Here is a 27,823-nt window from a genome sequence, read left to right as displayed (position 1 = left end):
CCAACAGCTTCACTATATTTACAAAAATATTTCATCTATATTGGGTAACTATATGTATTCAACTATCCATAGCAATCTCGGATACTGTGACATGGAAATAAAAGAATACTCCAAAACTAGAATTACACATGCATAATGTCATATTTTGATGTAGGAGATAACCATGACATGAAATGCCAGTACAAATGTCATATGAATAAAGCAACGTTTTCAACTCATGTGGACATTCCTAAAATTCTAAACAGTTTACCAATCCTTAGTCAGGGCTGGTATTATAGATCATTGGTCCCATATCTACATGATCTAGGTGGTTAAGAATGTCAAAATGTTAACCTCTTGGGGTATATAGGAATCAATATCCTGGAATGAATGAATAAATATCAACTGGTCGATAACCATGACACCGCATCATGGGAAAACTGTCTTATATCAACAGTGAAACCTCCTCAGTGCAGACCCTGTTAATCCAGAAAACCCAGACAGTCACTGCTGAGTTAGTGAGTGAGTTTGGACACTATTTCGGTGTCAGCTTGGTCTAGTATGAAAGATGCAAACCTAGATACATGATCATGGTGAAAATGGGATTCAAACCCACAATCAGAGGTTTCTGGCATGCCAAGGGGAGGTAACTCTGTAGATACTGCTAAGAGTGAGTGATTGAGTATGGTTTTACGCCGCTTTTAAATATATTCTAGCAATATCACAGCGGGAACACCAGAAATGGGCTTCACACATTGTACCCATGTCGGGAGTCGAACCCAGGTCTTCAGCTTGACGAGCGAATGCTTTAAAACTAGTACTTTTATATGTTCAAAGTGGCATTACTCTGTGATCATGAATCATTTATCCTAAGATATTTAATCTGGGAGATTATAGTGGGAACGCTGCCTTCCTGACTAACAGAGTTTCACTGTCTCTCAAACATGAAAGCACTAAACAATGGACTAGACATGATGATGTGAAAAAAATGCATGAGGAATCTCAAAAATAATATCTCAAAATAATGTAGCAGTTCTATCAATGGCAAAATAAGTGAAAAAACAAATTCTAAGTACCATTTGCCACCAGCTTACTCTGAACATGGTGCAAACATATTTTCCATTGCCATCAACAATATTCTGTGTTTTACAATTAGCATTCCATGTTACATATTCAACGCTGACAAACAACATCCCTAAAATATCCCCACGTAGTTTAAAAAACTAAAAGCTGCCCTTTATATCGATGAGAAATAAAAGGCTCACTCTAACCAGAGTTTTGTAAACTTAACACTGAATAGAACTCATCCTCTAAAATTTCAAAATGATAATATTGGTTAATTTCCAGCAGAAACCATTTTGGAAACAAAAACACAACAATCATAAAACAAGAATTCTCTCAACTTCAACAATTAGAATACCAGTGTTTTCCGTGACTGTTGTAACATCTTCTTAACAACTAATCCCACCTTTCAAAGTTTTTTAAACATGACAAAGGACAATATAGGGTAAAGGCCCAAAATGGACCTCTGGAAATTTCAATTTTTAAGTCCATAAAACTTCGAAATAATGGTATGAACTTTTCAGATTTATTTAAATGTTTGACAACTAAACCTTTTTAACTTTCTCCACTTCAGGTGTCAGACTTCTGGCATGATCAAGTTTATCAGAATAGCTAAAATGATCTTCTAACTTCAAGAGGAAATCAAAGTTTGAGCAAGTCCAACACATGCAAATGTTGAAACTAACAAAGTCTTGGTCTCATACATCAACACACTTGATAACAGTTTTTAAAGTTGGACTCATTTCCAAAATTATGCAGATCCTGTGGGTAAAAATGGGCTATTAATACCTTGTCCTTTCTTCCCATTAGACACAATATCATTCAATTTCATTCCCATTGGAAGAACCAACAAGGTCTAAATGAGACCAAATATTAAGTCTCTGTTGATCATACAATATTCATAAATAGACAGTTTGCCAACAATTGATAGATCCTTTGTTGTGACACAAAAACATTCACAATTTTAATAACACTTATTGAGAATGCAATCCTGTTGCTAAGGGTAGATAACTCCACTCATTCAGCTTTTTTCTTTCCCTTTTTAAGGCAATAAAAATAACAAGAACCTAATGTTACAAATATCTAAAAAACAATGTTCTTAATTAACTCATTTTACCTCGCCTCAACCTCTAAACACAATGACAAAATGTCTTTTCATAATTGTGGCAAATTGGCCACAAAAATTTGAGAACATTTTTTTTTTAGAAAAGTCATATGTCATATGCGGCGCAGCAATATGGCTCTGTGTAATCAAGGTGACTAAGTACTTGAGATTTGTTCAAAATTGTAAGTAACAATGCTTTGCAAATGGAAAAGCAGAGATTTCAACACTAAATGGCCGCTATTTAGATGTTAGTTGCGTCATACAGTGTTGTGATGTAGACACATGGTACAACCATGGAGAAATATACTCAATGTGGCGGTGCTATTATCGCTGGTCTCGCCTAGTATCCTCACTGTATCCAGCGTTGTGGGTGGCATTCCACACCGGCGAAGGTGGCGGGATGACGGACTTGTGGACGTGGATCAGCTGCGTGCCCAGCACCTCACAGTCGATCTGCATCATCCCCACGCTCCCTGGCGGCGGCTGCATCGTCTCTGCAGCACAACACAGTTACACAGTGAGGTCACATGGCAAGGTCACATGGTGAGGTCACATGTTGGTTGTTCAGATCTGAACCGATTTATCTCATTTCACACATTGTTTTTTAATCTTGCTACTTGAAAGACTTCTGTACACACTCACCATTGATTGTGACGACAGGCATGACCAGAGACATCCGCGGCCGCATCGTCTTGTTGTGTGCAGAGGCAGGCACCAGCAGATAGTCCTAGGGGAGATGGAGCAACAGTTAGAGGGGGGGCAGGTTGAGCGGATATTAAACTAGTTATGTCTAGACAAGTAAAATAGCTGTGAGTGAGTGAGTGAGTTGGGTTTAAAGCTGCTTTTAACATTATTCCAGTTATATGACGGTATGTTAGCTTAATGTAGGAGGAAAGCCCCAAATGATGCACATTTACCACTTCAGTGAAACCCACGAGCACAGGTATGGTGCTGACAAACCTAGAAACAAAATTGGGGCAAACAGGGATTCGAACCCAGTCATAGGTTTCTGATGTGGTCAAGGAGTGAGTGAGTGAGTGAGTGGGTTTAACGCTGCTTTTAACATTATTCCAGTTATATCACAGCGTGTCAGCTTAATGTGGGAGGATAGCCCGAAGTGAGGCAGGTCTCGGACGTTTACCACTTCAGTGAAACCCACGAGCACGGGTATGGTGCTGACAAACCTAGAAACATAATCGGGGCGAACCGGGATTCGAACCCACAATCATAGGTTTCTGGCGTGCCCAAGGGACGCAACTCTGCACAGCGAATCACTGCGCCTCAGACGACTGGGCCACCCGTGCCCCAATGTGGCCAAGGAACAAATATCTGCACAGCGAATTACGGCGCCTTAGACGACTGGGCCACACATGTTCCCAGCTGTACAGGAAGTGAAATCAGATGTTTCAACATTAAGGCCAATTTGTTTTTTTCATCGTAGCGTGAAGATCAAATGCTTCAACCACCGGCTATCCCAACACCCAAGAGATAGAATACTCACTGTGTTAAATGACAGCACATAGAATGTGTCGTTTCTTCTGTGGATGGCATCAAGGAATTCCTTCCTTCCATCAGAGCCATCAAACACCTGCACATGGTAGCCTGAATCTTTAGACCTGTGGACGAGAAGGGACCTATTTAAATAGAGAATCTTACCCGAGTTTCTTTTGATATCTAACATTTTAACACGAGTTGATTACAGTTTAAAACTACGCGGAATGCCGTCACCAGGGTACGAGGACACATAATCACCAAGTTCCAGATGCTGACCACTCAATCCTATTTAGTGCCCTAATACAACAAGCAAAGTAGGTCGCTGGGCAACTATTCTAACCTCGGTCCCCACAGGGATACAACATGTAATACCAAAACTTTATCAAGACACAACTGCAGTGTTAGCAAGTTCTTTAGAAGCAACCCCTTCACTTCCTTTCCATTTCCATAAAGCGCCTACTTTTTTAACATGGCACCCATGTAGTTCCAGTCCAAAAACATTACTTCCCGACCTTGACCTTAATCAAGACAACTTCCAAACATTTCCCATTTCCCAGGGCCACTAGTCTGACCTTGACCTTAATCAAGACAACTTTCAAACATTTCCCATTTCCCAGGGCCACTAGTCTGACCTTGACCTTAATCAATACAACTTTCAAACATTTCCCATTTCCCAGGGGCCCTAGTCTGACCTTGACCTTAATCAAGACAACTTCCAAAGATTTCCCACAACCCAGGGAAGCTATTCTGACCTTGAGCTAAATGAAGACAACTTCCAAACATTTCCCATATCCCATAGCCCCTAGTCTGTGACCGGACACCGACCTGAGCATGTTGGGGTTGAAGTCGCCACGTAGTGCCCGCTTCAACGTCTTCACTGGCCGGATCTCCTTCCTCTTCTTCTTCTGACGTTTGCTGGCCTCAGATTTCATCTTCTCCTCCTCATGTTGAATCATCCACCCAGCTAGCTGTTCAGCTAACCTACAAGACGGACAAAGCTGAACATGAGTGAATGCAGAAAGCTGTGTGGTTGACCTTAGGCAACCTTGTGCCCTACAAGCCATCACTTAAAACAGTAAACTACAGTTATAACGAACTCAATGGGACCACCAACTTTTGTTCATAATAACCGAAGTTCATTATAAGCATATATACAGCATATAAACAGCAAATGCCTGGACTAAGCATGCTAAGAAATAAGTTCGCTATATCGGTCAGTTTGTTATACGCGGGTTCGTTATAAGTAGTTTACTGTATATCAATTCAAAGAACAAACAAATTGTGACATTAGGCGATCTTGTGACACGGCAAGAAAGTGAGTAAATGAATTTGTTCTAACAGACAACCAATCCAGTGGACTTGTATGGTCTACATAGATGTCTTTCTGGATGGATGGATGGATGGATGGATGGATGGATGGATGGATGGATGTCTTTATGGATGGATGTCTTTATGGATGGATGGATGGATGGATGGATGTCTTATGGATGGATGGATGGATGGATGGATGGATGGATGTCTTTATGGATGGATGTCTTTATGGATGGATGGATGAATGGATGGATGGATGGATGGATGGATGGATGTCTTTATGGATGGATGGATGAATGGATGGATGGATGGATGGATGGATGGATGGATGGATGGAAGAATGGATGGGAGGATGGATGGACGCACTCAGATTATTTGGAGACAAAACCTCTTCTAAAACATCATTATAATCAGGGAAGGAAATTAACCGAGAACGTCTACTAGCCTGAATAGTGATAACATATAGCAATACCCTCCAAAATGTTTGAAATTCTACCAACCCTTAAAGACACCTTTAAAATTAACAAAAGATGTCTGGGCATATGGGCTAGTGGGCTAATGCTAGCTTCTATCCAAAAATGTTTGAAATTCTACCAACCCTAAAGACACCTTAAACGTTAACCAAAGAGGTCCCTGCTAGTGAGCTAATCAGCTAGAGGGCTCATGCTAGCTTCCATCCCTGACAATCAGCTTCAACGAACCTAATTGACTCTGTCTTATTGAAGAAGGTGGGGCACATGAGGGCTTCAAAGTCGGACTGGTTCATTTTGCCTGATGGGTGTGTCCATCCCATCTCGTCCGATAGCTGCTGGAGTTTCCGAAACATGTTGTCTCCTGCATGCTTCCAGCGAGGGTTAATGTTTTCTTTATAGGAGAGCTCTTCTTCCTCCTGCAGTGCCAGGAGTTGTCTGCCCCTGTGTACATTCACCACTGAAGGGTTGGGGACAGGAATGGTGTGGCTTGAGAAGAAATTACTGCAAGGAAAGAGTTTAGGTTAAAACATCTCTTTGAACATACACTGGTCAATGATCTGCGCACCTGTTAACATCGTCAATACTTCCTACTATTTTGTGGGGTTTTTTCTTTTAACGCCGCACTCAGCAATATTCCAGCAATATGATGGCGGTCTGTAAATAATCAAGTCTGGACCAGACAATCCAGTGACTGACATCATGAGCAATAGAGATACAATGACATACATCAACCAAGTCAGCGAGCCTGACCACCAGATCCCGTTAGTAGCCTTTTACGAAAAGCTTAGTCACCTGTTACGGCAAGCATGGGTTGCCGAAGACCGATTCTCTACCTGGATCTTCACGGGTATCACACTATGTACCTCCATCAACCATGAATATATATCGGGCCGATATGCATTGTAATAGCAGTCAGCGTCTATTTTTAGTCAAGTAATACATGATTCCCATATTCAGCAATGTTTAGATATTAACTGTAAAAATATAGAGAAGATAGCCCATAAACAGTAACTTATGTTGTGCCAGAGTTATTGCCCTTTGTGCAATGTAATCTGCGTGCTCAATGGAGTGAGTAACCGCTTGTTTGCTCTCGCTTCCGTATGTATGTACGGTGATGGAGAAAAGCAGAGTATACAAACCTGTGAAGTATTGACAATGACCGGTTAATAGTTGTTAAACTCTCAGAAGCAATAATTGTTTCACGACAGGAAATCAATTTCTTGCCACAAGCCATCTTTAAGCAATATCAAGAGGACATATGTGGTCATGTGACTTGGATAAGCTACCTGATTGGTCCAATGTTGAAGCTGAACACAACAAGTACTGTTAACAAACACATCCTCTTGTTAGGGGACAGTGAGAAGGCCTTCTTCAGCTTGTCATTCTGCAAACACACAGACACATGTTCATTTTATACTTTGACATAATTTGTCTGGCTCTATTGGTATGGTTTGTTTAGTTTGTTTGTTGTTTAATGCCACACTCAGCAATATTCCAGCTATGTGAAGGTGGTCTGTAATTAATCAAGTCTGGACAAGATAATCCAGTGATTGATATCATGAGCATCAACATACGCAACTGGGATACTGGTTGCTGAAGATCAATTCTAGTCCAGATCTTCACAGGTCTATTGGTATGGGGAGTTTGGACAGTTGTTGGGGAGGGTCATGAAAATAATACATATTTGGGGAGATTCATGTCAAAACTGACATTATACAGTAAATTAGAAGTGTTTTGTATTTTCGGGGAGGGTCATGAAAATATTTTACAAAGACAATGGGAGGGTGAAGCAAATATGACAAGCATTTAGAGAGGGTGATTATTTTCAGTACAATAGTGCATCAAAAACCTCTGAGCTACCCTCCCCTGTACTAAATGACTGGTCCCTCACGGCACATCCAATATGCCCTACCTCCATCTGCAGGGCGGACATCTTCCTCTTCAAAGTTTCATTCTCCTGCTTCAGTTTCTGGTTCTCTGTGGAGAAGCCCTTGAGGCGGGACTCCAGTCCGGTCAGGTACTAAAACACACGAGTCAGGCTTACAGCAGAACGCCACACATGTCTTACTTCACTGCTCATTGATTCTTGTTGACCATTTTGATTGGGTTGGTCAAAATAATCAAGTTACATCGTCTTAGTGTTTTATTATTTCATGACATTATTTGGGTTGGTTTAGTGTGAAAAAATGCACGCCAATACCGTTTAACATGAGTATGTTTAGCATTTTTTAAGTAACCCTGTATTTTTTAAGTGACATGTATACGTTTTCTGAGAAGGCTTTCTATTCTATATAAAGGGATTGCAGTGGCCAGAGATGACACAAAGCATTTGATAATTATCTTGATTATAATCTATTACATGCATTCATATTAGTTACATTAATTTTGTTGATTTTTGTAGCTGTATCAATTTTTGTAGCGAATCATGGTAAACATAAAACTATTTGTATTTTATTATTAACCATGTTTTTATTTTGGCTTTTGGGACTGGATGGTGGAACGTGCAAACTCAAACCCCTATTTAAAGTAGATATCATCCTTGTAAACTGTATAGTATATTGCAAGTGGCAACGTTGTTTCAAATTACACAGAAATCCCTGACACTTTGCAACAATGTACTTACAATTCCTGGAGTCCAGAAAAATGAACATGTGTACTGTTATCATGTCCATTATATTAAAAACAAAACAGACTCGCAACCCAAGCTACTACCACAATCTAAAATTATTTTTTACAGCTTATTAGCCTTAAAATATGAGGTCATGAAACCATGGAAGGGAGACAACTCACCTCTTTCTTTCGCTTCCTGGACAGGCTTGCTGACTCTCTGTTCTTAATCATTCTCTGTTGTCTCTTCATCGCCTTACCCTGGAATGTGTGGAGTGAGTGAGTGAGTGAGTGAATGCATGACAATCACAGGAGCAGCCATTATCAATTATAACATTGAGCTTGGTCTCTTATTTCACTCTCTTGAAACAGCATTAATGCCGTATATGGTTTCATTGTCTTGTCTCCAGTTCCATGATTTTAGTAAAGTTATGGGGTAAAATGTTAACGTTGCAAGTGAAGTCCTCAATAACCGTAGTAAATTGTGTCTATTTGGTAGATTTTGTAAGCAGGAGGAACACATTAACATCACATATTTACTGTATCCCCTTGTTATGGTTTTTTCGGACACTAAAATATTGTAATATTCTTGTAATCACAAGAACAACTTAAAACATCCCTCTCACTTCTAAAAGACGACCTTATCTAAAAAAAAGGTCATCACCTGAGTATTTACAATGTCATCCCCCTTGTTATAGCAAAAGTAATCGCACCAAACATGGCCTTCCGAAAACGTATGATGTCCAAAAACCTGTGACCCTATGAAAATACTTGTTTTCACAAAACATTATTAAATTCCCTACAGCTGCAAAATAAACAGCTTGCTCAACATGCCCAAAGAAGTCTTTGATGTTATAGGTAGGCTAGGAGGAAGCCTTGCTGCCACTACCATGGTGACTAGGATCGCAGCTCCATCAACAACACAGGAGGACACTGCTCTCAAAACAGTAATCAGCTGGTGATACACTTCAGTAATCAGCACCCACCTCACCATCGACTTGAATCATCCCTGGGGGTGGGGACATGCAAGGCTGGACAGTAGTGACCACTGTCTGCTGCTGCTGCTGTGGCTGTTTGGGAGGTACGGCTATTCCTTTCACCTCCCCCGGTGGCTGGAAGCGAAGGGTGCCTGCTGCAGTCAGCTTGGCAAACTCTTCCCCTGTCAGGACCAGAGGCTTCGCTGTCACAAAACAAAGCGGTCATTATTGGAATGAAGCTGTGTAGTGTGTCATCGCAGAACAATATTTATCAAAAGTACAAGGCTTGCCAAGGATAATTTGACCTTTATCAACGAGGCTTGATATATTTGAAACTGGAAGACATAAGAGCGAAATTCTTATCATTTAAAATCATTATTCCACTTTTTCTGTTTGTAAAAAATAATAACCAGCGTTAACTGAAACGAAGCCAGTTTCGGATGACAAATTTTAATATAAGTCTGGTTTGACAATGTTGAGATGAGACTAACAAACAGTAGGGACAAGCCTTGTAGTGAGTGAGTGAGTATGGTTTAACGCCGCTTTTAGCAATATTCCAGCAATATCACGGGGGGGGGGGGGGGGACACCGGAAATGGGCTTCACACATGACAAGCCTTGTAGTGAGTGAGTGAGTATGGTTTTACGCCGCTTTTAGCAATATTCCAGCAATATCATGGCGGGGGACACCAGAAATGGGCTTCACACATGACAAGCCTTGTAGTGAGTGAGTGAGAATGGTTTTACGCCGCTTTTAGCAATATTCCAGCAATATCACGGCGGGGGACACCAGAAATGGGCTTCACACATGACAAGCCTTGTAACATAAATCAGGGTGACACAAGGAAACAAACCCGTTATCATATGCCTAAGGGACGCAACTCTGCACAGCAAATTGTGGCTGCCAAAAAGCTTGGGCCACACATGTCCCATGTAATAATTAAATGACAACACTTTAATCTCACACCCAACCTATTCAGATATAGATTACATAATAAATCAAATGAAAAATCATCAAAAAACATGAAAACCTAAGCAGTCAGTTAAATAAGGCCCCACCCTACAACACTACACTGATGGATCAAAATATAACTTGCTTTACCTGGGACACTCTGGGCCTGGGACTTGGGCTGAGTTAGAGTTGTCCCCCCTTCCGATGGTTTGGGTTGTATCTTGATTTTGGAGTTGAGTATTGAGTTGATGTTGACGACATTGGACTGTAAGTTGGGTAGGAGGGTGTTCCCTGCGGTGTTGATGATGATGGTAGGTTTACAATCCTCTGATGTTGCAGGTGGCGACGCAAAGACGAAGGTGTTGGCAGATGATGATAATGAGCTCTGTGGACAGAGAAGATATGCAGAAATAGAAATGTAGGTTCTCATGTGTGGATCAGGGCACTCACGAAGATGCTTTGGAGCTCAATATATGTAAAGCTGGACAAGGTGAGGTGAGGTGAAATGGGGTTTAACGTCGCGTCCAAGATTATTGCACTTATATAGCGACGTGCATGCACGTGTGTGGCTGCTTGTACTAGTCCGAACTGATGCCAATTTATAGTGCTAGCTCACTGAGATACAATGCCGCAGTTAACATGAATACCCCACTCAGACACAGTATACTGACTCCGAGCCGACCAGTCCTGGTTTTAACCCCTTAATGCCGAGCGCCAGACAGGGTAACAACAAGTACCATCTTTAAACGTCTTTTGGTATGACGCGGCCGGGTATCAAACCCCTGACATTTCTCTCTCCGGGCGGACGCTCTACCATTAGACCACAGAGGCGGTTAAGATGCTTTGGAATATAAGTGTGCCATCAAGAAATACAATAATTTCAAACTGATGCGGAATGTGTCAATTACAATGTGTGAGTAAGAAATCCATACAACTTTATGGATAACAACTTCTGGCTTGTTGGATACAGCAATGTTTAAATGTAGATTCTTACACCGTTATCAAGCTGGAGTAAGGTTTCTATGTACATCAGGATTGATCCAGATCTGTTCAGAGACCAGTATTCAACCCCAAATTTGCCTTGAATCATTAACAGTAAAAGCTTCCCAATTGGAATAAATAATTCATGTTTTTACACTTATTAATAATCATGCAATGTTATGGTCTTGTAGGTGGGACTTTCACTGATAACTGGACAGTAATAGTATGTTTGAATTCTTAGTTTAACATTGTTGCATTGAATGCAGTGTTTAAGTACAAAGTCTGAAATGAAGAAAATAAGAACTTAAAACAAAAGACAATTTGGAAAAAATATCAATTTAAGCCTCATTTTGTGTTAATTACATTGTTCCCATGGTTTCAGGTCAAGAGGTTAATAAAACTCACATATCCCTCGGAGCCAGTTTCCGAGCAGTTGGACGACACAGGTGATGGTGGTTCCTGCTTGATGTGGACTGCTGGGAAGAAACAATGTCTTTGTTACAATATGTATACAGAATCACTAGGAGAAAGTAGGGTGAAATGGGGTTTAACGCACATTCAAGATTATTGCATTTGTATACCAGAATTATCCAATAACAATATAAGAGTTAACAAGTACCATCTCTGAACATCTTTGGTTATGATGAGGCCAGGCATTGAAATAATATTGAAGTCAATACTTGAATAGCAATAAACATTCTAATGTATGTTTCAAGCTTATTCAACATGATACAATACCACACTGTTAATCCATGCTAGGTATCAACAAATCTCAGGATTAACAAACAAGTGTGTGGACTGGGAACGATCCCTTCCAAGTATGAAGACATTCTTAAAGGGTGTCCGCTGCACCAGGGTTTCATCAGTAGCATCGTCCCGTGAAGGTGAGGTGAGGTGAATTGGGGTTTAACGTCGCGTCCAAGATTATTGCACTTATATAGCGATGTGCATGTACGTGTGTGTGTTTGTGTGGCTGCTTGTACTAGCCCGGACTGATGCCGATTTATAGTGCTAGCTCACTGAGATACCATGCCGCAGTTTAACAGGAATATCCCACTCAGACACAGTATACTGACTCCGAGCCAACCAGTCCTTGTTTTAGCCCCTTAATGCCGAGCGCCAGACAGGGTAACAACAAGTACCATCTTTTAACGTCTTTTGGTATGACGCGGCAGGGGATCGAACCCCGGACCTTCCGCTCTCCGGGCGGACGCTCTACCACTAGACCACGGAGGCGGTCTCGTCCCGTAAAGATTCTGGGTTAGAATTGGTCTTCAGCAACCCTTGCTTGTCGTAACAGACGATTATGGGATCAGGGGGTTAGGCTCGCTTACTTGATTGATGCATGTCATTGTATCCCAATTGCATAGATCAATGCTCATGATGTCAATCACTGGAGGACCACCGTCATACAGCTGGAATATTGCTGACTGTAGTGATGGATACCACGAAAAATATAGTACCATGGTATCTGCTCATATACTGCGGTACATACCATGGTATTTGTACACACACAGAAAAGCCTTCATTTACGCCATTTATACCTTTTTTAAAGCTGCAAACATATACATTCAACAGTGCTGAGTGCAGTGTTAAACAACAAACAAACAAACTCAAAGTGGTAAACACCTCAAGACCATCACCTCGTGCTTCCATCCCACATTAAGCTGACATGCAAACAAACAAACAAACATCAGTAGCATCCTATCCACTCACCAGTTTCTCCATAGATGCCGCTGTCCGAACTATCACTCTGTTCTTTCCAGTAGTCATCAAAATTCTCGTCAGTGAATTTGGAAAAGTCTAACTTCTCGTCATCAAACTTGTGTTCGAAGTTGAAGTCTTCCATGGGGACAGTCTTGCTGTTTGTGGAGAGGTCGACCGGCGAGGAACTTCCCTCAAGGGACAACTGGGAAAGTAGGTGAGTGAGTGAGTGAACAGCATGTTCGTTATATCATGGCTCAGAAGCAGATAGAGATTATCTCAAATTTGGAAATGTCCTCCACATGTCTACCACAAACCGTTTTCAAAGCTTTCTGAGGCCTCGAATGTTGTAATTTAAATGCTGGCATTCAAGGCATCATAAACAGACTTCATGCAGTGATAGAAACTAACATGTTTGGTTGCAAAACCCTAAAATTGGCAAATTTTACTGGTACTTATAATACCTTAACCAGGGTTAGAAACTAACAGTTTTCGTCCACTAGTCCTTATAATGATAACATATAGCAAAACCCTTAAAAAGGGCAAATTTCTACTAGTCCTTATGATACCTTTACCATTGGGCAGTTTGGCAAGGACTATAGGACTAGTGCCAATTTCTAACGCTGCTTAACTGTTGGCGATTTGGGCAAACGACTATAGGACTAGTGCCAATTTCTAACGCTGCTTAACTGTTGGCGATTTGGGCAAAGGACTATAGCATGCTATAGGACTAGTGCCAATTTCTATTGCTGCTTCAATCATCCCCAAACCAACAACATTTACCACTGACAGGCTACACACGACACACGACTCACCAGTTCGTCCGGCAGTTCGCTGAGGTTCTCGGGACTGATGGTGGTGTCCATCCCCAGAATTTCTGATATATCATTGAACTGGTCCATGCCTGACTCTGAAATACAACCAACCAATCAGTACATGTAAAAACACGAACAGAGCTCCAGATAAGCTGCGCATTGTAAAATAATAAAACAATCACCCAATCAATGAATGCTTGCGTTCAATACACATGAAAACAGTCTACAGCCAAATAGTATGCAACACTGTGTAATTAAACAATGTATCCTTTTCAACACGTTCAACCGTAGTCATTCAAACTGACAATAATATTTAACCCACATGTACTCTACATGCAATTACTTCCCTGATATCAGAGTCTTTGTCCCGAAAAAAAAAATTATTCATAAGGCTGCGCTTTTTTTATTTAATGTCTTACAGATTTATTCCAGCTTTTTCCAAACAAGGTCAGTCGAAATAAAAATAAAAATAAATATCTATGTCAATCATTTATTTATTAATTTGAAAGTCATTCTGTGGTGGAGTAAAAACTGCAGCCCGTGTCTTGAATCACTAATAGTGATGTAGACATGGAATTGATTTTATAAAAGGGTCTACGTTACTAGCAAGAGACATTATAAAAATAAATATTTTAATGTTCCATGTATTTCTTTTCCACCTGCTTTTCAGTTGGGGCAGCTGGCCCGTGAAATGGAAAATGAAAAACTGTGTGGCCTAATCTCTATTCAGTCCTACATTGGATATTTTATGCCTAGATACATCATTATACATGTGGTAAATAGTAGGGCTGCAACGAATACACTATGAGGCGAATACGATTTGTATCATGAATATAGGGTAACGATTACGAATAATAATTCACGAATACAATAACAAGTCAGCAGTTGATGTATCATTTGTCATATTCAGCATGTTCAGTGAGGCAACAACAACATGAATTATTTGACATGGTTTGTTAATTTTAATATATAAATAAATATATTATTCATTTATATACTGCATTTATCCAGGTACTATTATCTGCTCAAATGCAACACTGACCAGTGACCACAATACTGTCGAATGAAATAGTATAAGAGTGTTGTCTTATGAAGAAATCTATGCATAAAATATGTTCTTATGGGTCTTTTTTATGTAAATGCATATGCTTGCATATTCATAAATATTCGATTCTAGAGGCCACGAATAACGAAATCAATTCATGAATGGATACGGTTCGATTCACCGAATATGCGAGTGAATCGTAACAGCCCTAGTTAATAGTATACATGGTATAAGGGGACAACGTTGACAGAGACTGGTGTATTTCACTTGTATCAAAGTATAGGCACAATAAGTGTTATTAATGAAGATCAGTTAGTTCAGACGCTGGTTTGTAAGAAACTTTCAGTTTCACACGAGTAAGTCTTTATCGATCTTTATTTATTGTTTGACTGCAGACATTACACATACATGATCTCTACTGTAGTGAATAATGCATGACAAGGTGCTATTTCCATGGTGATGTCTTGCTTATTGTTAATCGCTGTTGTGATCTTATGCAACAAGTGACACATATGGGGTCACCTTAGAAGTCACCTGAAACAGCATTTAATGCAGAGGTGTGTCAAAATATTTGTCTTCAAATTGGAGTGAACTACTCAATAGACTGGCTCAAGGGAATAACAAATATTGAATGCACCAAGATTACTACCAACAACCAATGTTAAGGATAACATACGAGTCAATACTCGATTATTTACAGTTGGTTGGTCTGTTGGTTTGTTGTTTAATGACATGCATCAACCAAGTTAGCGAGCCTGACCACCCGATCCTGTTAGTCGCCTTTCACGACAAGCATAGTCACCTTTAACGGCAAGCATGGGTTGCTGAAGACCTATTCTACCACGGAATCTTCATGGGTACGATTATTTACAGACAAGCTTCTTAAAGCTGGAATATTGCTGAGTGCGGCTCAAAACAACAAACAAATAAAAACTTCTCAATGGCCAAGTGAGTGAGTGAGTGAGTGAGTGAGTGAGTGAGTGAGTGAGTGAGTGAGTGAGTGAGTGAGTGAGTGAGTGAGTGAGTGAGTGAGTGAGTGAGTGAGTGAGTGAGTGAGTGCCACTTGTAGCAATATTCCAGCAATATCACGCTGAGGGACACCAGAAATGGATCAAACCCAGGTCTTAGGCATGAAGAGCGAACACTTTAACCACAGGGCTACCCTCCACCCCTATTTTGTGTGTTCACCCGAGGGTTAGACACCATTAGTCATATCCTGCTAGTCCACAGGTCATTTCAACAAGTCTGTCTATATTTTCACAAGTGAGTGAGTGAGTGAGTTGGGCTTATCGCCGCTTTTAACAATATTCCAGTTATATCACGGCGTGTCAGCTTAATGTGGGAGGAAAGCCCGAAGTGATGCAGGTCTCAGTCGTTTACCACTTCGGTGAAACCCACGGGTACGGGTTATTTTCACAAGTCTTGGACTATCAACCCCTACCATCCCCAATCCAAGTCCCTTTACACAATCTTGTATCCCTCTCATCATGCTCATAATGCTAATGTTTGCATGGCATACACCATGCCATGACCTATCATCAAACAGAAACATGTTGATTCAATCAGAAAATGTTACAAGTCTATACAAATCCATTAACAAAGAGTGAGTGAGTGAGTTTGGTTTTACCAGCTTTTAGCAATATTCCAGCAATTTCACGGCAGGGGACACCAGGAATGGGCTTTACACATTGTACCCATGTCGGGATTCGAACCCGGGTCTTCGGCGTGACAAGCGAACGCTTTAACCACTAGGCTACCCAACCACCCCCATTAACAAAGAAGCATGGCCAACAGGTAAACTAACAGACCCAGGCAGCAAGGCCAACATAGATGTAGGAAGCTCACACACACACCAGGGAAATCAATAATTTGCCGGACACATTGGAAAAAAACTGAATACTCAATCTACTGAGGATTTGGAATAAAGGTTTTGGTACAGTTAGGAACTAATTACAGACAGTTGCCATAGTTTCCAGTGTCTGCTGCCAGCAGTGTCCCACTGAAATAACTTAATGGCAGGAGAACAAGGATGAACAGATGAATAATTTGCCAAGGGCAATAAATTTGTTTTATCTGTCAAGCAAGCATGTTCAGTGTTACCATGGTTACACAGAATTAACCATAAAATATAGATATGACACAGACATACTAACCATAAACCATATTAACATATACACTCAGGACAAGACCATATACACTTGTCCTGAGTTAAATGTTAGATGCAAAGAGGGGGCCTTGAGGGTGAGTGAGTGAGTGAGTGAGTGAGTGAGTGAGTGAGTGAGTGAGTGAGTGAGTGAGTGAGTGAGTGAGTGCCACTTGTAGCAATATTCCAGCAATATCACGCTGAGGGACACCAGAAATGGATCAAACCCAGGTCTTAGGCATGAAGAGCGAACACTTTAACCACAAGGCTACCCTCCACCCCTATTTTGTGTGTTCACCCGAGGGTTAGACACCATTAGTCATATCCTGCTAGTCCACAGGTCATTTCAACAAGTCTGTCTATATTTTCACAAGTGAGTGAGTGAGTGAGTTGGGCTTATCGCCGCTTTTAACAATATTCCAGTTATATCACGGCGTGTCAGCTTAATGTGGGAGGAAAGCCCGAAGTGATGCAGGTCTCAGACATTTACCACTTCGGTGAAACCCACGGGTACGGGTTATTTTCACAAGTCTTGGACTATCAACCCCTACCATCCCCAATCCAAGTCCCTTCACACAATCTTGTATCCCTCTCATCATGCTCATAATGCTAATGTTTGCATGGCATACACCATGCCATGACCTATCATCAAACAGAAACATGTTGATTCAATCAGAAAATGTTACAAGTCTATACAAATCCATTAACAAAGAGTGAGTGAGTGAGTTTGGTTTTACCAGCTTTTAGCAATATTCCAGCAATTTCACGGCAGGGGACACCAGGAATGGGCTTTACACATTGTACCCATGTCGGGATTCGAACCCGGGTCTTCGGCGTGACAAGCGAACGCTTTAACCACTAGGCTACCCAACCACCCCCATTAACAAAGAAGCATGGCCAACAGGTAAACTAACAGACCCAGGCAGCAAGGCCAACATAGATGTAGGAAGCTCACACACACACCAGGGAAATCAATAATTTGCCGGACACATTGGAAAAAAACTGAATACTCAATCTACTGAGGATTTGGAATAAAGGTTTTGGTACAGTTAGGAACTAATTACAGACAGTTGCCATAGTTTCCAGTGTCTGCTGCCAGCAGTGTCCCACTGAAATAACTTAATGGCAGGAGAACAAGGATGAACAGATGAATAATTTGCCAAGGGCAATAAATTTGTTTTATCTGTCAAGCAAGCATGTTCAGTGTTACCATGGTTACACAGAATTAACCATAAAATATAGATATGACACAGACATACTAACCATAAACCATATTAACATATACACTCAGGACAAGACCATATACACTTGTCCTGAGTTAAATGTTAGATGCAAAGAGGGGGCCTTGAGGGTGAGTGAGTGAGTGAGTGAGTGAGTGAATCAGTGAGTGAATCAGTGAGTGAGTGATTGAGTGAGTTGGGTTTAACGCCGCTTTAAACAGTATTGCAGTTACATCGTGGCACGTCAGCTTAATGTGGGAGGAAAACCCGAAGTGATGCAGGTCTCAGATGTTTACCACTTCAGTGAAACCCACGAGCACGGGTATGCTGCTGACAAACCTAGAAACATAATCAGGGAGAACCGGGATTCGAACCCACAATTATAGGTTTCTGGCGTACCCAAGGGATGCAACTCTGTACAGCAAATCACAGCGCCTTAGTCGACTGGGCCAGCCGTGCCCCCTGAGGTTTATTGATTCAGTATTTAAATCCTGGGAGCCCCTGAACTGTCAACAATTAACCATATAAGGGTTTCGACAGCGATCTCTTGCCTTTCATGCTCATTTCAAATCTGCCATTTTGTTCAACATGTTGCCCACAAGTATGAAGCTGAAAATATCATACTCAGCAAAATATGTTACCAAAAACCAGTCCCACCGTGCCCCCAATAATATATGGCCAGTCCCTAAATCATGAAATAAGTTACAAGTTGTATCTAAAGATGATCTGATTTCATCACTTGGCTTACAGATTTTCAACAAACAAAAATAACATTTCAAAGACATGTTTTAACAGCCATATCGAAAACAAACGTCAAAAAATTATATTTTAATTTTATTTTAAATCAAAGTGGCTCGGGTTTCAGATTGGCTCATTTTGTTTCCAGCAAAATCGAATAGTTTAATTCCCTCCTGACATATCACATAAGACTTTCAGGATTGTTGATCAAGATCTGGTCATGTTATTATTTGTTAACCTGGTGCGCAACAACAAAATTACAAATTGTGCATGCTGCAGGACGCCTCTGGGCTTGTCGGTAAGTCAAGTGCAGTTTAGACATCACTCTACTCTACTCTACTCACGCTGCACAAATGGCATCTTAGTACTGGAAACAACTACAAAGCTTGTACCATTCGGGTCATCTTCACGAGGCAAGGGCGTTAACTGACTATGAAAGTCCAGTTTCCACCCTTGCCAAACTAGGCTGGAATTTCCAGGCTCGATCGTTCGGCCACCAGTGGCTATTACGAATTATGTCCCTTCTATGTCCTTCCTATTGACCAATCAGATTCAATCTCTGATATCACTTGCACTTGCTTCAAACAAAATGGTGGTGCCCAGTCAAGACGATCTGGTCACCTTGATTGTAAACATGAAAATATTTGCACAATCAATGCCCAGTTGACATGGTTGATGGTATACATGCTTTGCAAATCCTGCAGTCAACCGAAATCTGCATGTTAAAATCCATGTTGTTTACGAACTAGATGTCTAGTTTGTTACATGATATTGACTGGACTATGCATAGACTCGGTAGTCCAGCCAAAATGTAACTCGAGAATTCCAGCCTAGTTTGTCAAGGATGGAAACTGGACTTCGATAGTCAGTTAACGCCCTTGCCTCAGGAAGATGCATTCGGGTTGAAAATAAGACCAAAATACCAAAAACATAATCCCTTGTTTGGGACTTGGCCAACCTTTCATATCACTATAATTAGTCCACTAACATCATGAAGAATCAAATTCATAATTTTATTCCAATTTCGGGAAACTCTGTTTCTGTGGCTCTGTAACAACCCGAAAGTTATTCTCAGAATGCCGCCATATCCACCATGTCTGCTGTGTCAGGGTTTACTGATAATGGTAATTTCTATTCTCTAAATGGATCATATTTCAGCAGTCACATTTTAACAAGCCCTCAATGAACATGATGAAATGTGAATATTGATCACTGATTACCACATCCTGTTTTACTGTTAACAGATTAAATTAAACACAAATCCATGACAACAGCAGCCAGTAAGAGGTCAGAGGTTAAAATGGTTCCAAATACATGCATCAAAAAGTTATCAGCAACACATTTTTAAACAAAGGTTAACGGACAAATATACCAGTACAATGAATAATTTACAGAAAACATGTTAGTAGAATGTAATATCTGTCAATTTCATTCTTAGTTGGGGTTTTGTTATGCACATTGTTTACAGAATTGATACTGTTGATGTTTTCTTGTCCCATACAGGCCTCAAAGCTTATATTTTCACCAAGAAGCCATATGGCTTCAAGTATTTTTTTCCAGGCAGCCAGTGGTAAAATCAAGAAGTCAAGCCAATATTGTAGGTTCCCAAAAACATTCGAAATTATCTTTTATCAAATAATTATTATAATGGGGACAAGTCATAGCACTAGTGTGGGAATTGTATATTAGTGGAGACTGTACTTGATTTTTGTTATTTGTGACTCAAACAATGATGCAATTTATGTTACTAGATTAAATAGGTATATCCTTGCTTATCCAATGAGGATTGTCAACTGAAATAAAATAGTAATTACATTGATATTTAGGTCTTTCTGTTCATTGTCGACTTTAGGAGGAATTATTCGCGAGTACAATTATTAGCAGACATGTTTTCTACGATCAGCTGCTATTTATTTGTGTGTCTACATATCTAAAGCAGCAGAATTGTGTCGCCACATAATATTTTTCAAGGCAGTCATTTGGCAACCTCTGAATTTTAGACAGTAGACAAATTGAAATTTAGGTCGCATTGACAACCATTTTAGTCACAACTTTGAGGCCAACGACACCCAGCTCAGAATCATCAGATAAAATATACACGATTCCCAGGCCAGAAATTTTCAGATGAAATATTCATCACTCTTTCAATCTTCCATTATCAGGTTATGAGTTGAAAGGGTTAGGTATAGGAAAGACAATTTCAGTCGGACATACTGTACATGCTGTAGGCAGGATCAGTTTCTTGACATGTTTACCTTTGTATGACCAGGACACATCCACACAGCACAGATTCATTACTTAACATCCAAGCACTATATCAAGGAAATGTTCTTCCTTAGTCTATTGATCCTTTGGACTAAAAAAAATAATTATCTTGGTTTTCAGGAATAAAGTCTGCTTCACATTTTGTATTTATTTCCATTTTCAAAAAAATATAAAAATCCTAATACTTAAACACAATGCACAAAAAAACGGAAAATGAACAATGAACTTTATGATGGTGTGGGCAGTGACTGAGAACCAAGACTATTAATATTTTTGCCTTAATCACATACATGTACTTATATTAGATGAAGATATTTGATACTCATGATAATATGCTACTCAAAAGAGTGAAGTATGATCTGAGTCTTTCATATCACTATACTACGGTTATTAAGAACTCAAAGGCACCACCAATTTTAATTTGTTATAACCCTAGTTCGTTATAAGCAGATATACAGCAAATGAACGGAACCCCAAAACAGTTCGTTATATCCGTCAGTTCCTTATAAGGGTGTTCATTATAAATGTAGTTTACTGTAGATAATGTGCTGTGGCATTACCAAATGTGTCTGTCTGTCTGTCTGTCTGTCCAATAGCAATATTCCAGCTAATAGACGGCAGTCTGTAAATAATCGAGTCTGGACCAGACAATCCAGTGATTACTGTCCAATAGATAAATCAATCAAATCATCAGTATGAGACAAGTTGACTTGACTTCGATTGGTGTCACTAACTAATAAACATATCAACATCGTTCATCAGGGATATAAATAAAGATGCTTAAGTGTCACTGTGTCACTTGCAACATGGCAAACACACGGTTAGACCTCAAGTACATCCGGGCATCGTGAGGTAAAGTCTTGGTTACCAAGGATACATGTTCAAAAACAATGACACATATCTGGCAGTGGCAGTCAGGAATGCATGATCCAAACCTGCCCCGCAAGACTTTTGACTACAAACGACATCCTAACTAGGATGGGCAGAGCACACAATCTAAACAGTGTATTTCATGAAATAAGCTGGACAATAAACACTAGAACATACACATCTTCTTTTATACTATAGATCATATCTGATACAACCCCCCAAAATAATCCACAAATGCTATTGTTTATCTCATCTCTGAATGAATAAATGTGGGAAGTACTGTGCGACCTGCCTGGTCTGGGGGGGTAGGGGGTGGGGCTTATTAAAACAATACACAACATTTTTCAAGACACTCCACCCCTTATTTTAAGCCATAATTATTCATGACCCTACATACAGGCACAGGCACGCACGCACACAAATACATAATACCCCACCCCCAACCAGCCCCTATGAAAATGGAGGGGTGGATGGGGGTGGGGTATTATGTAATTGCGTAGATCAATGTTCATGATATTAATCACTGGATTGTCTGGTTCAGACTCGATTATTTACAGACCGCCTTCATATACCAGGTAGCTGGAATATAGCTGAGAGCGGCTAAAAACAACAAACCAACAAACACTGACCAACTGATCCCATTAGCTGCCTCTTATGACAAGGCATAGTCACCTTTAGTGCAAGCATGGGTTGCTGAAATCATATTCTAACCCAGATCTTCACAGGTCTTTCTTTTCCTGAAATATGCTGCATGTATAGTCCCACCCAACATCTATCATTTATGTTAATCACATCTGTCAACAGCTATTGTCCACAGATCCCTTTGTCTTGTTGAATATGCAGCACCTATACTGTTATATACATATATATACATTCTATTCAGATCAGAATAACAAATATAATGAACAACATATGATAGCATGGTTAATATCATATAATATCTGTATATTACCTCCAAAGCAGCCTAGCTGCAAAGGACTGTATCAATGATACATACATATATTACCAAAACATCTGTTGTACATGAAGGGACAACACTGTGAGTTCAAATTTCAGCCCACAGTCTGCCTGACATTTCAGTTTGAGCTGTTAACAGAGAGCCACACACAGGTGTACAATCTCAGTCACTCATGAATTACTGTGGATGGATGACTCTACTGCTAACAACGTTTCACACAGCACAGACAGTGACGTCACCCATAGTTCATTATGTTCATGACATCATTATAGGGCTGCGACGAGTCCAAATTTACGACCCGGGTGGCGGGTACTCAATTCCCTATTTCCCGACCCGGGTACTCGATCCCCTATTTCCCGACGCGGGTAATCGATCCCCTATTTCCCGACCCGGGTAATCGATCCCCTATTTCCCGACCCGGGTACTCAATCCCCTATTTCCTGACGCGGGTAATCGATCCCCTATTTCCAAACCCGGGTACTCGATCCCCTATTTCCCGACCCGGGTACTCGATCCCCTTTTCCAAACCCGGGTACTCGATCCCCTATTTCCCGACCCGGGTACTCGATCCCCTATTTCCCGACCCGGGTACTCGATCCCCTATTTCCCGAACCCGGGTAATTGATCCCCTATTACCTGACCAGGGCAATCGATCCGCTATTTCCCGGCCCGGGAACTGGATCCCCCCTTTACCAACCCGGGTACTCAATCCCATATTTCCCAACCCGGGTACTCAATCCCCTATTTCCCAACCCGGGTTCTCAATCCCCTATTTCCCAACCCGGGTACTCGATCCCCTATTTCCCAACCCAGGTACTCGATCCCCTATTACCTGACCCAGGAAATCAATCCCCTATTACCCAACCCTACCCTTACCTGTCCCAGCCCTACGCCATTAACAATCAGACAACTAGAAATTGTTGCACAGATAGTTCAGAATGTGGAGTCATTCACTGTTCATAACATTATTACAAAGAAACAACTAGAAATCATGTTCAGTGTTTGACACTAACCAAAATTTGTCAGTTGTCAAATGGACTAGCACATAGCAAAATCTACTGGTCCAGCATTAGAAAGTAACTGTTTTAGTCCACTAGTCCTTATAATGATAGCATAAAGGAGAACTCTTAACAATGGCAAATTTCTACTCATCCTTATGATACCTTAACTAGTGAGTGAGTATGGTTTTACACTGCTTTTAGCAATATTCCAGCAATATCACGGCGGGGGACACCAGAAATGGGCTTAACACATTGTACTCATGTCGGGAATCGAACCCGGGCCTTCGACGTGACGAGTTAACGCTTTAACCACCAGGCTACCCCACCGCCTCCCTTAACTATTGGGCAGTTTGTCAAGGACTAGTGCCAATATCTTACACTGTGGTCCTGTTGAATCGCTACTGAACACAAAGGTGCTGACCAAAAAGGGTTATAAATGGTATTACTTTGTTCTTATACTACAAGCTCAAGGTGTACCAAACTACAGAAATGAAAGGCAAGTTAATGCTGGTCAACTTCAAAGGTTCATTTCTTTGCAACAGCTCGACCTTTCACCTTCTCCCAGTTAGTGTGGAACACATCCATAAAAACAATACCTCACACTGAAATTAGATGCTACATCCAAGTGCTTAGAACATGTAGAATGAGAAACCAGTCTAGCATGTAAACTACAGTATTATGCAGGGCTGTTTAGGTTGTTTAATTTGCTGAGAGTTTGGTGTCGATTTATCACTGATTTCATGAGTCATACAAACGTCAATTACTTTTTTCATCCCCAAAGAAACACTAGATCAAACGACTACCATTTATTTAATTTTACTCGTCCTCAAGAAATTATACTTAACTGGAACCAGCAGACCAGCGTTAGTGTCAAATTGACACCAGGCAATGCGAATGCATTGAAGACACACGTAACGTTGATAATGATTACTTGTATATTCCTATACTAAAGGGGACAGTGTACTGCTCTCGGTAGGAAGTGACAACATGGAGTCGATAGCTTGCAGTATATTCAAGTTTACTTTAAACAGGCAGTGTATATATAAATGACAAAGTGATACTGGTGGTGTTGGTCCCCTGGAGCACTAAGCCTAACCCTAGCTATGCTAAGGGCAAGACCTCTCAGCTTTCATTTCTGTACCAAGACTTATAATATTAAAGGTCACCTGACCATGCTGACACCAAATAAGTCATAAATATTATAAACCACCGTAATTAATCAGTGACAGTTGCACAGCTCTTTGGGATGACAGACAGTCAATGTACAAAACAATGGGGATTAACAATAGGGATTAGCATCTAAAGTAATGGCAGTTAAGTGATTCAGGACATATCATGGCAACAGGGTAATTAGTCTTATCATGGCAACAACGTAATTAGCCTTTGGATTTAAATCTTCATTCAGACAATGGTTGTCCCAAATCAGTCGCCATGACATTTACTGAATTTTTGTCATTTGTCCTAATGATCATGCTGATATCTGTAAAAAAAATTCTAAAATTAAGTACCTTCAGCCAATATTACCCATAAAATTTGGTTGTAGCTGTGGCCAGTTTCTATTCTCATCGACTTGGATCATGTGGAAAAATTTGTACAGATGACATATTTTTACATATAACATGATAATTATTAATACATAACCTCTCAGGAATTATGGAACTTCAATCAGATTCTCAACTTTCCTTGGGAGGAGATTATTTTCCTTACTAAATCTACTTCATATGAACCGACATATTCAACTGCAAAAGTCTTCCTCGCTGTCGTACACTTCAAGGCCACTCGTTTATTCAAATCTAATGCATACCCCGTGAATTTCAACTGTGGAGATAGTTCCGGTTACAACGTCAAAAAATCCTAAAGCGGTACACGGATATAATGCGAGTATACTTCGTCACGCCCAACAATATTGAACTTGAATAGAGCCTGCCATCAAAGCCGACAAAGGCCGAAGCCAGCTAGCGGGTGGGTCCCCTTTGCCACGCCTTCTTTTCCAACCCCTCAGTGTACACATTTACTTGTTTGTTATAATGCTTAAACCCTTGTGTAGCAACAAATTGCCGTGTGATACACATCCAACATAGATAAATGCAACATTAGCGACATATATTACACAGTTTTAATTATTGATGTATTCAATAACAACGATAATCAACATTATCTTCCTCATCCGAGAAGTCGGTTATACCGACATGTTTTCGGTGTTTTCACTCACCCCAATCCTCGTTAGTGAGCATGTTGTTGGCAAAGAATCGCCGATCCACCTCGGATACAAAATCTACCGACATTTCGTTAATATAATGACTGGTATAAACACACCAGAATATTTTTTAGAGTAAAACCATACAATACGCGTGGAAAATTCAACAATATGGCTGGTTTCTATCCCAGAGTTCCGTATACCGGAATCTAGTTTACACGATTGCAGGGGTTTTCATTGGTTAAGGCATTAGAGCTATAAATAGAATATACACATGTGTACACATGTGTTGTTGACTTCAGTCGATATTCTGTTTACCGTGGGATAAAGTCTATCGTGTTTCGTTAGTACTTTGTCGTTGACTGATAGGCTACAATTTGTCTTGCGTCTAACAGAGGCACGACAATTACAGTCAAAGAACATCAAATGACACGGGCGGATCAAGCATTTCTAAAAGGAAGAGGGCCAAAGTCTAAAAATCATTCTCATATAATCTCACTGCCTACATCATACTACCCCCTTATTAGAATAACTTATGAATGACTTATCTTTAAATTATTCGTATCTCTGCATACATGTATGTTTGTTGAGAGAAATCAAGAGTGATGGTTTTGATGCCAACTATTATTGTAATACTGTAATTAATGTGCGACGGTTTGGGTCAATTTGAGTTATAAACAGATAAAAATAAACACAACCTGACGATTAGACCTGTTGTTTATTGATTTGAACTGTAAACGCACGGACAAGATGATCTTGATGGACAACTTGCACTCGTGACATCTTGGCGTGGGTCGTTGTCGTCATTCATGCTATCAAACACTGGTTTGTCTGATACAAATTTGTCTCCGTCACTGACAAGTTGACGTGACACAGAGAGCAAACATTCACTCACTGGGTCTGCGACATTGTTTTTTAAGTCCGGGCTTGAGAGCTCTGACCCCTCAGGGACCCTGATGTGTTTTTACTGTTACATCTATGGTTGTGTTGTGCTGGAGGACGATGGGATAGCATAGTGCTCTATAAATGTCACATCTATACCAACCTCTGCCTCAGGCCGTAGTGATACATCATCCATGACGCTTGTTATCATACACATTTGCATGCTTGCCGCAAAATACGCACGTGACTGCATTAGCGTATACATTTTGAACATATGCACGTTAATATGTTGCTGTACATGAGGATTTAATTAACAATATAATAAAGCCTGAAAGATATAAATCACCATACTTTAATAAGAAAAAATATATTAATATATTCTCCGTGGATAATACCTGTTTCTCAACAAACATTTCCAATAAAATAGGTGAAGGTTGATTATCTAACACTATAGGCACAGTTTACTACATTTTCTCATAAAATGTACTATGGTAGGGGTAATATAGAGAATAACAGCACATACACAACTCGGAATTACTTAATATCTCTCCCTCGTGAATAAATTAATTAATTTGCTTTGGACAGAGATAAAGAGAGATTATTATATGAGCATGTGTGTCATACTTATTTTAGGAAACGAGTGTCAATATTATTTGTATTTCCTGAGCGAGAATTCTTACACGAGTTTCGTAAAAATCAGTAAGACACACATGAGAGTGTGATATCTTCCCCATTTCACATTATTTCTGAATCCCCTTGAGCCCCTTTAAAAATGCACAGACCACGACCACCGTTTTAGAAACCACTATTTACACAAAATTCAGCTTTGACGTCGTTTCTAGTGTGACCTTACGTCACAACAGAATTCGAATGACGTCAACAATGACGTCCGGATGACTCTGGTGCGAGTGAAGTGATATTTGCACTAGTGTACATACATTTTTTTGTTAGCTCGGTTATTTCTAACTCTATGGGTTTCTATGCATTTCCTACATTTCCTTGCTCGCTGACTTGGTTGATGCATGTCATCGTATATCAACTGCGT

General features: G+C 40.3%; 1 protein-coding gene across 2 annotated transcripts; it reads right to left on the bottom strand.

The window, feature by feature from the left end:
- Positions 1–698: 698 nt before the first annotated feature.
- Positions 699–26,088, bottom strand: LOC124151952 (cyclic AMP-dependent transcription factor ATF-6 beta-like). Of its 2 annotated transcripts, none has more exons than XM_046524659.2 (14): positions 25,912–26,088; positions 13,460–13,554; positions 12,657–12,849; positions 11,346–11,416; positions 10,110–10,344; positions 9,018–9,211; positions 8,215–8,292; positions 7,337–7,444; positions 6,711–6,808; positions 5,653–5,925; positions 4,466–4,621; positions 3,648–3,762; positions 2,789–2,873; positions 699–2,640 (listed from the first exon to the last, which is right to left on the bottom strand). In XM_046524659.2, the coding sequence occupies exons 1-14, from the start codon at positions 25,982–25,984 to the stop codon at positions 2,471–2,473; spliced, it is 1,944 nt and encodes a 647-aa protein (XP_046380615.2). In that variant the 5' UTR covers positions 25,985–26,088; the 3' UTR covers positions 699–2,470. The 2 variants fall into 2 exon arrangements, with proteins under 2 accessions (XP_046380615.2, XP_046380616.2); XM_046524660.2 differs by having other exon boundaries at positions 11,346–11,413.
- Between the last annotated feature and the right edge of the window lie 1,735 nt (positions 26,089–27,823).

Source organism: Haliotis rufescens, unplaced genomic scaffold (assembly GCF_023055435.1).
Source record: "Haliotis rufescens isolate VD_foot unplaced genomic scaffold, xgHalRufe1.0.p SCAF_8, whole genome shotgun sequence".
Taxonomy (NCBI): Eukaryota; Metazoa; Mollusca; class Gastropoda; order Lepetellida; family Haliotidae; genus Haliotis; species Haliotis rufescens.
Note: the sequence above shows the minus strand (reverse complement) of the source record. Positions and strands in the feature narration are given on the sequence as shown.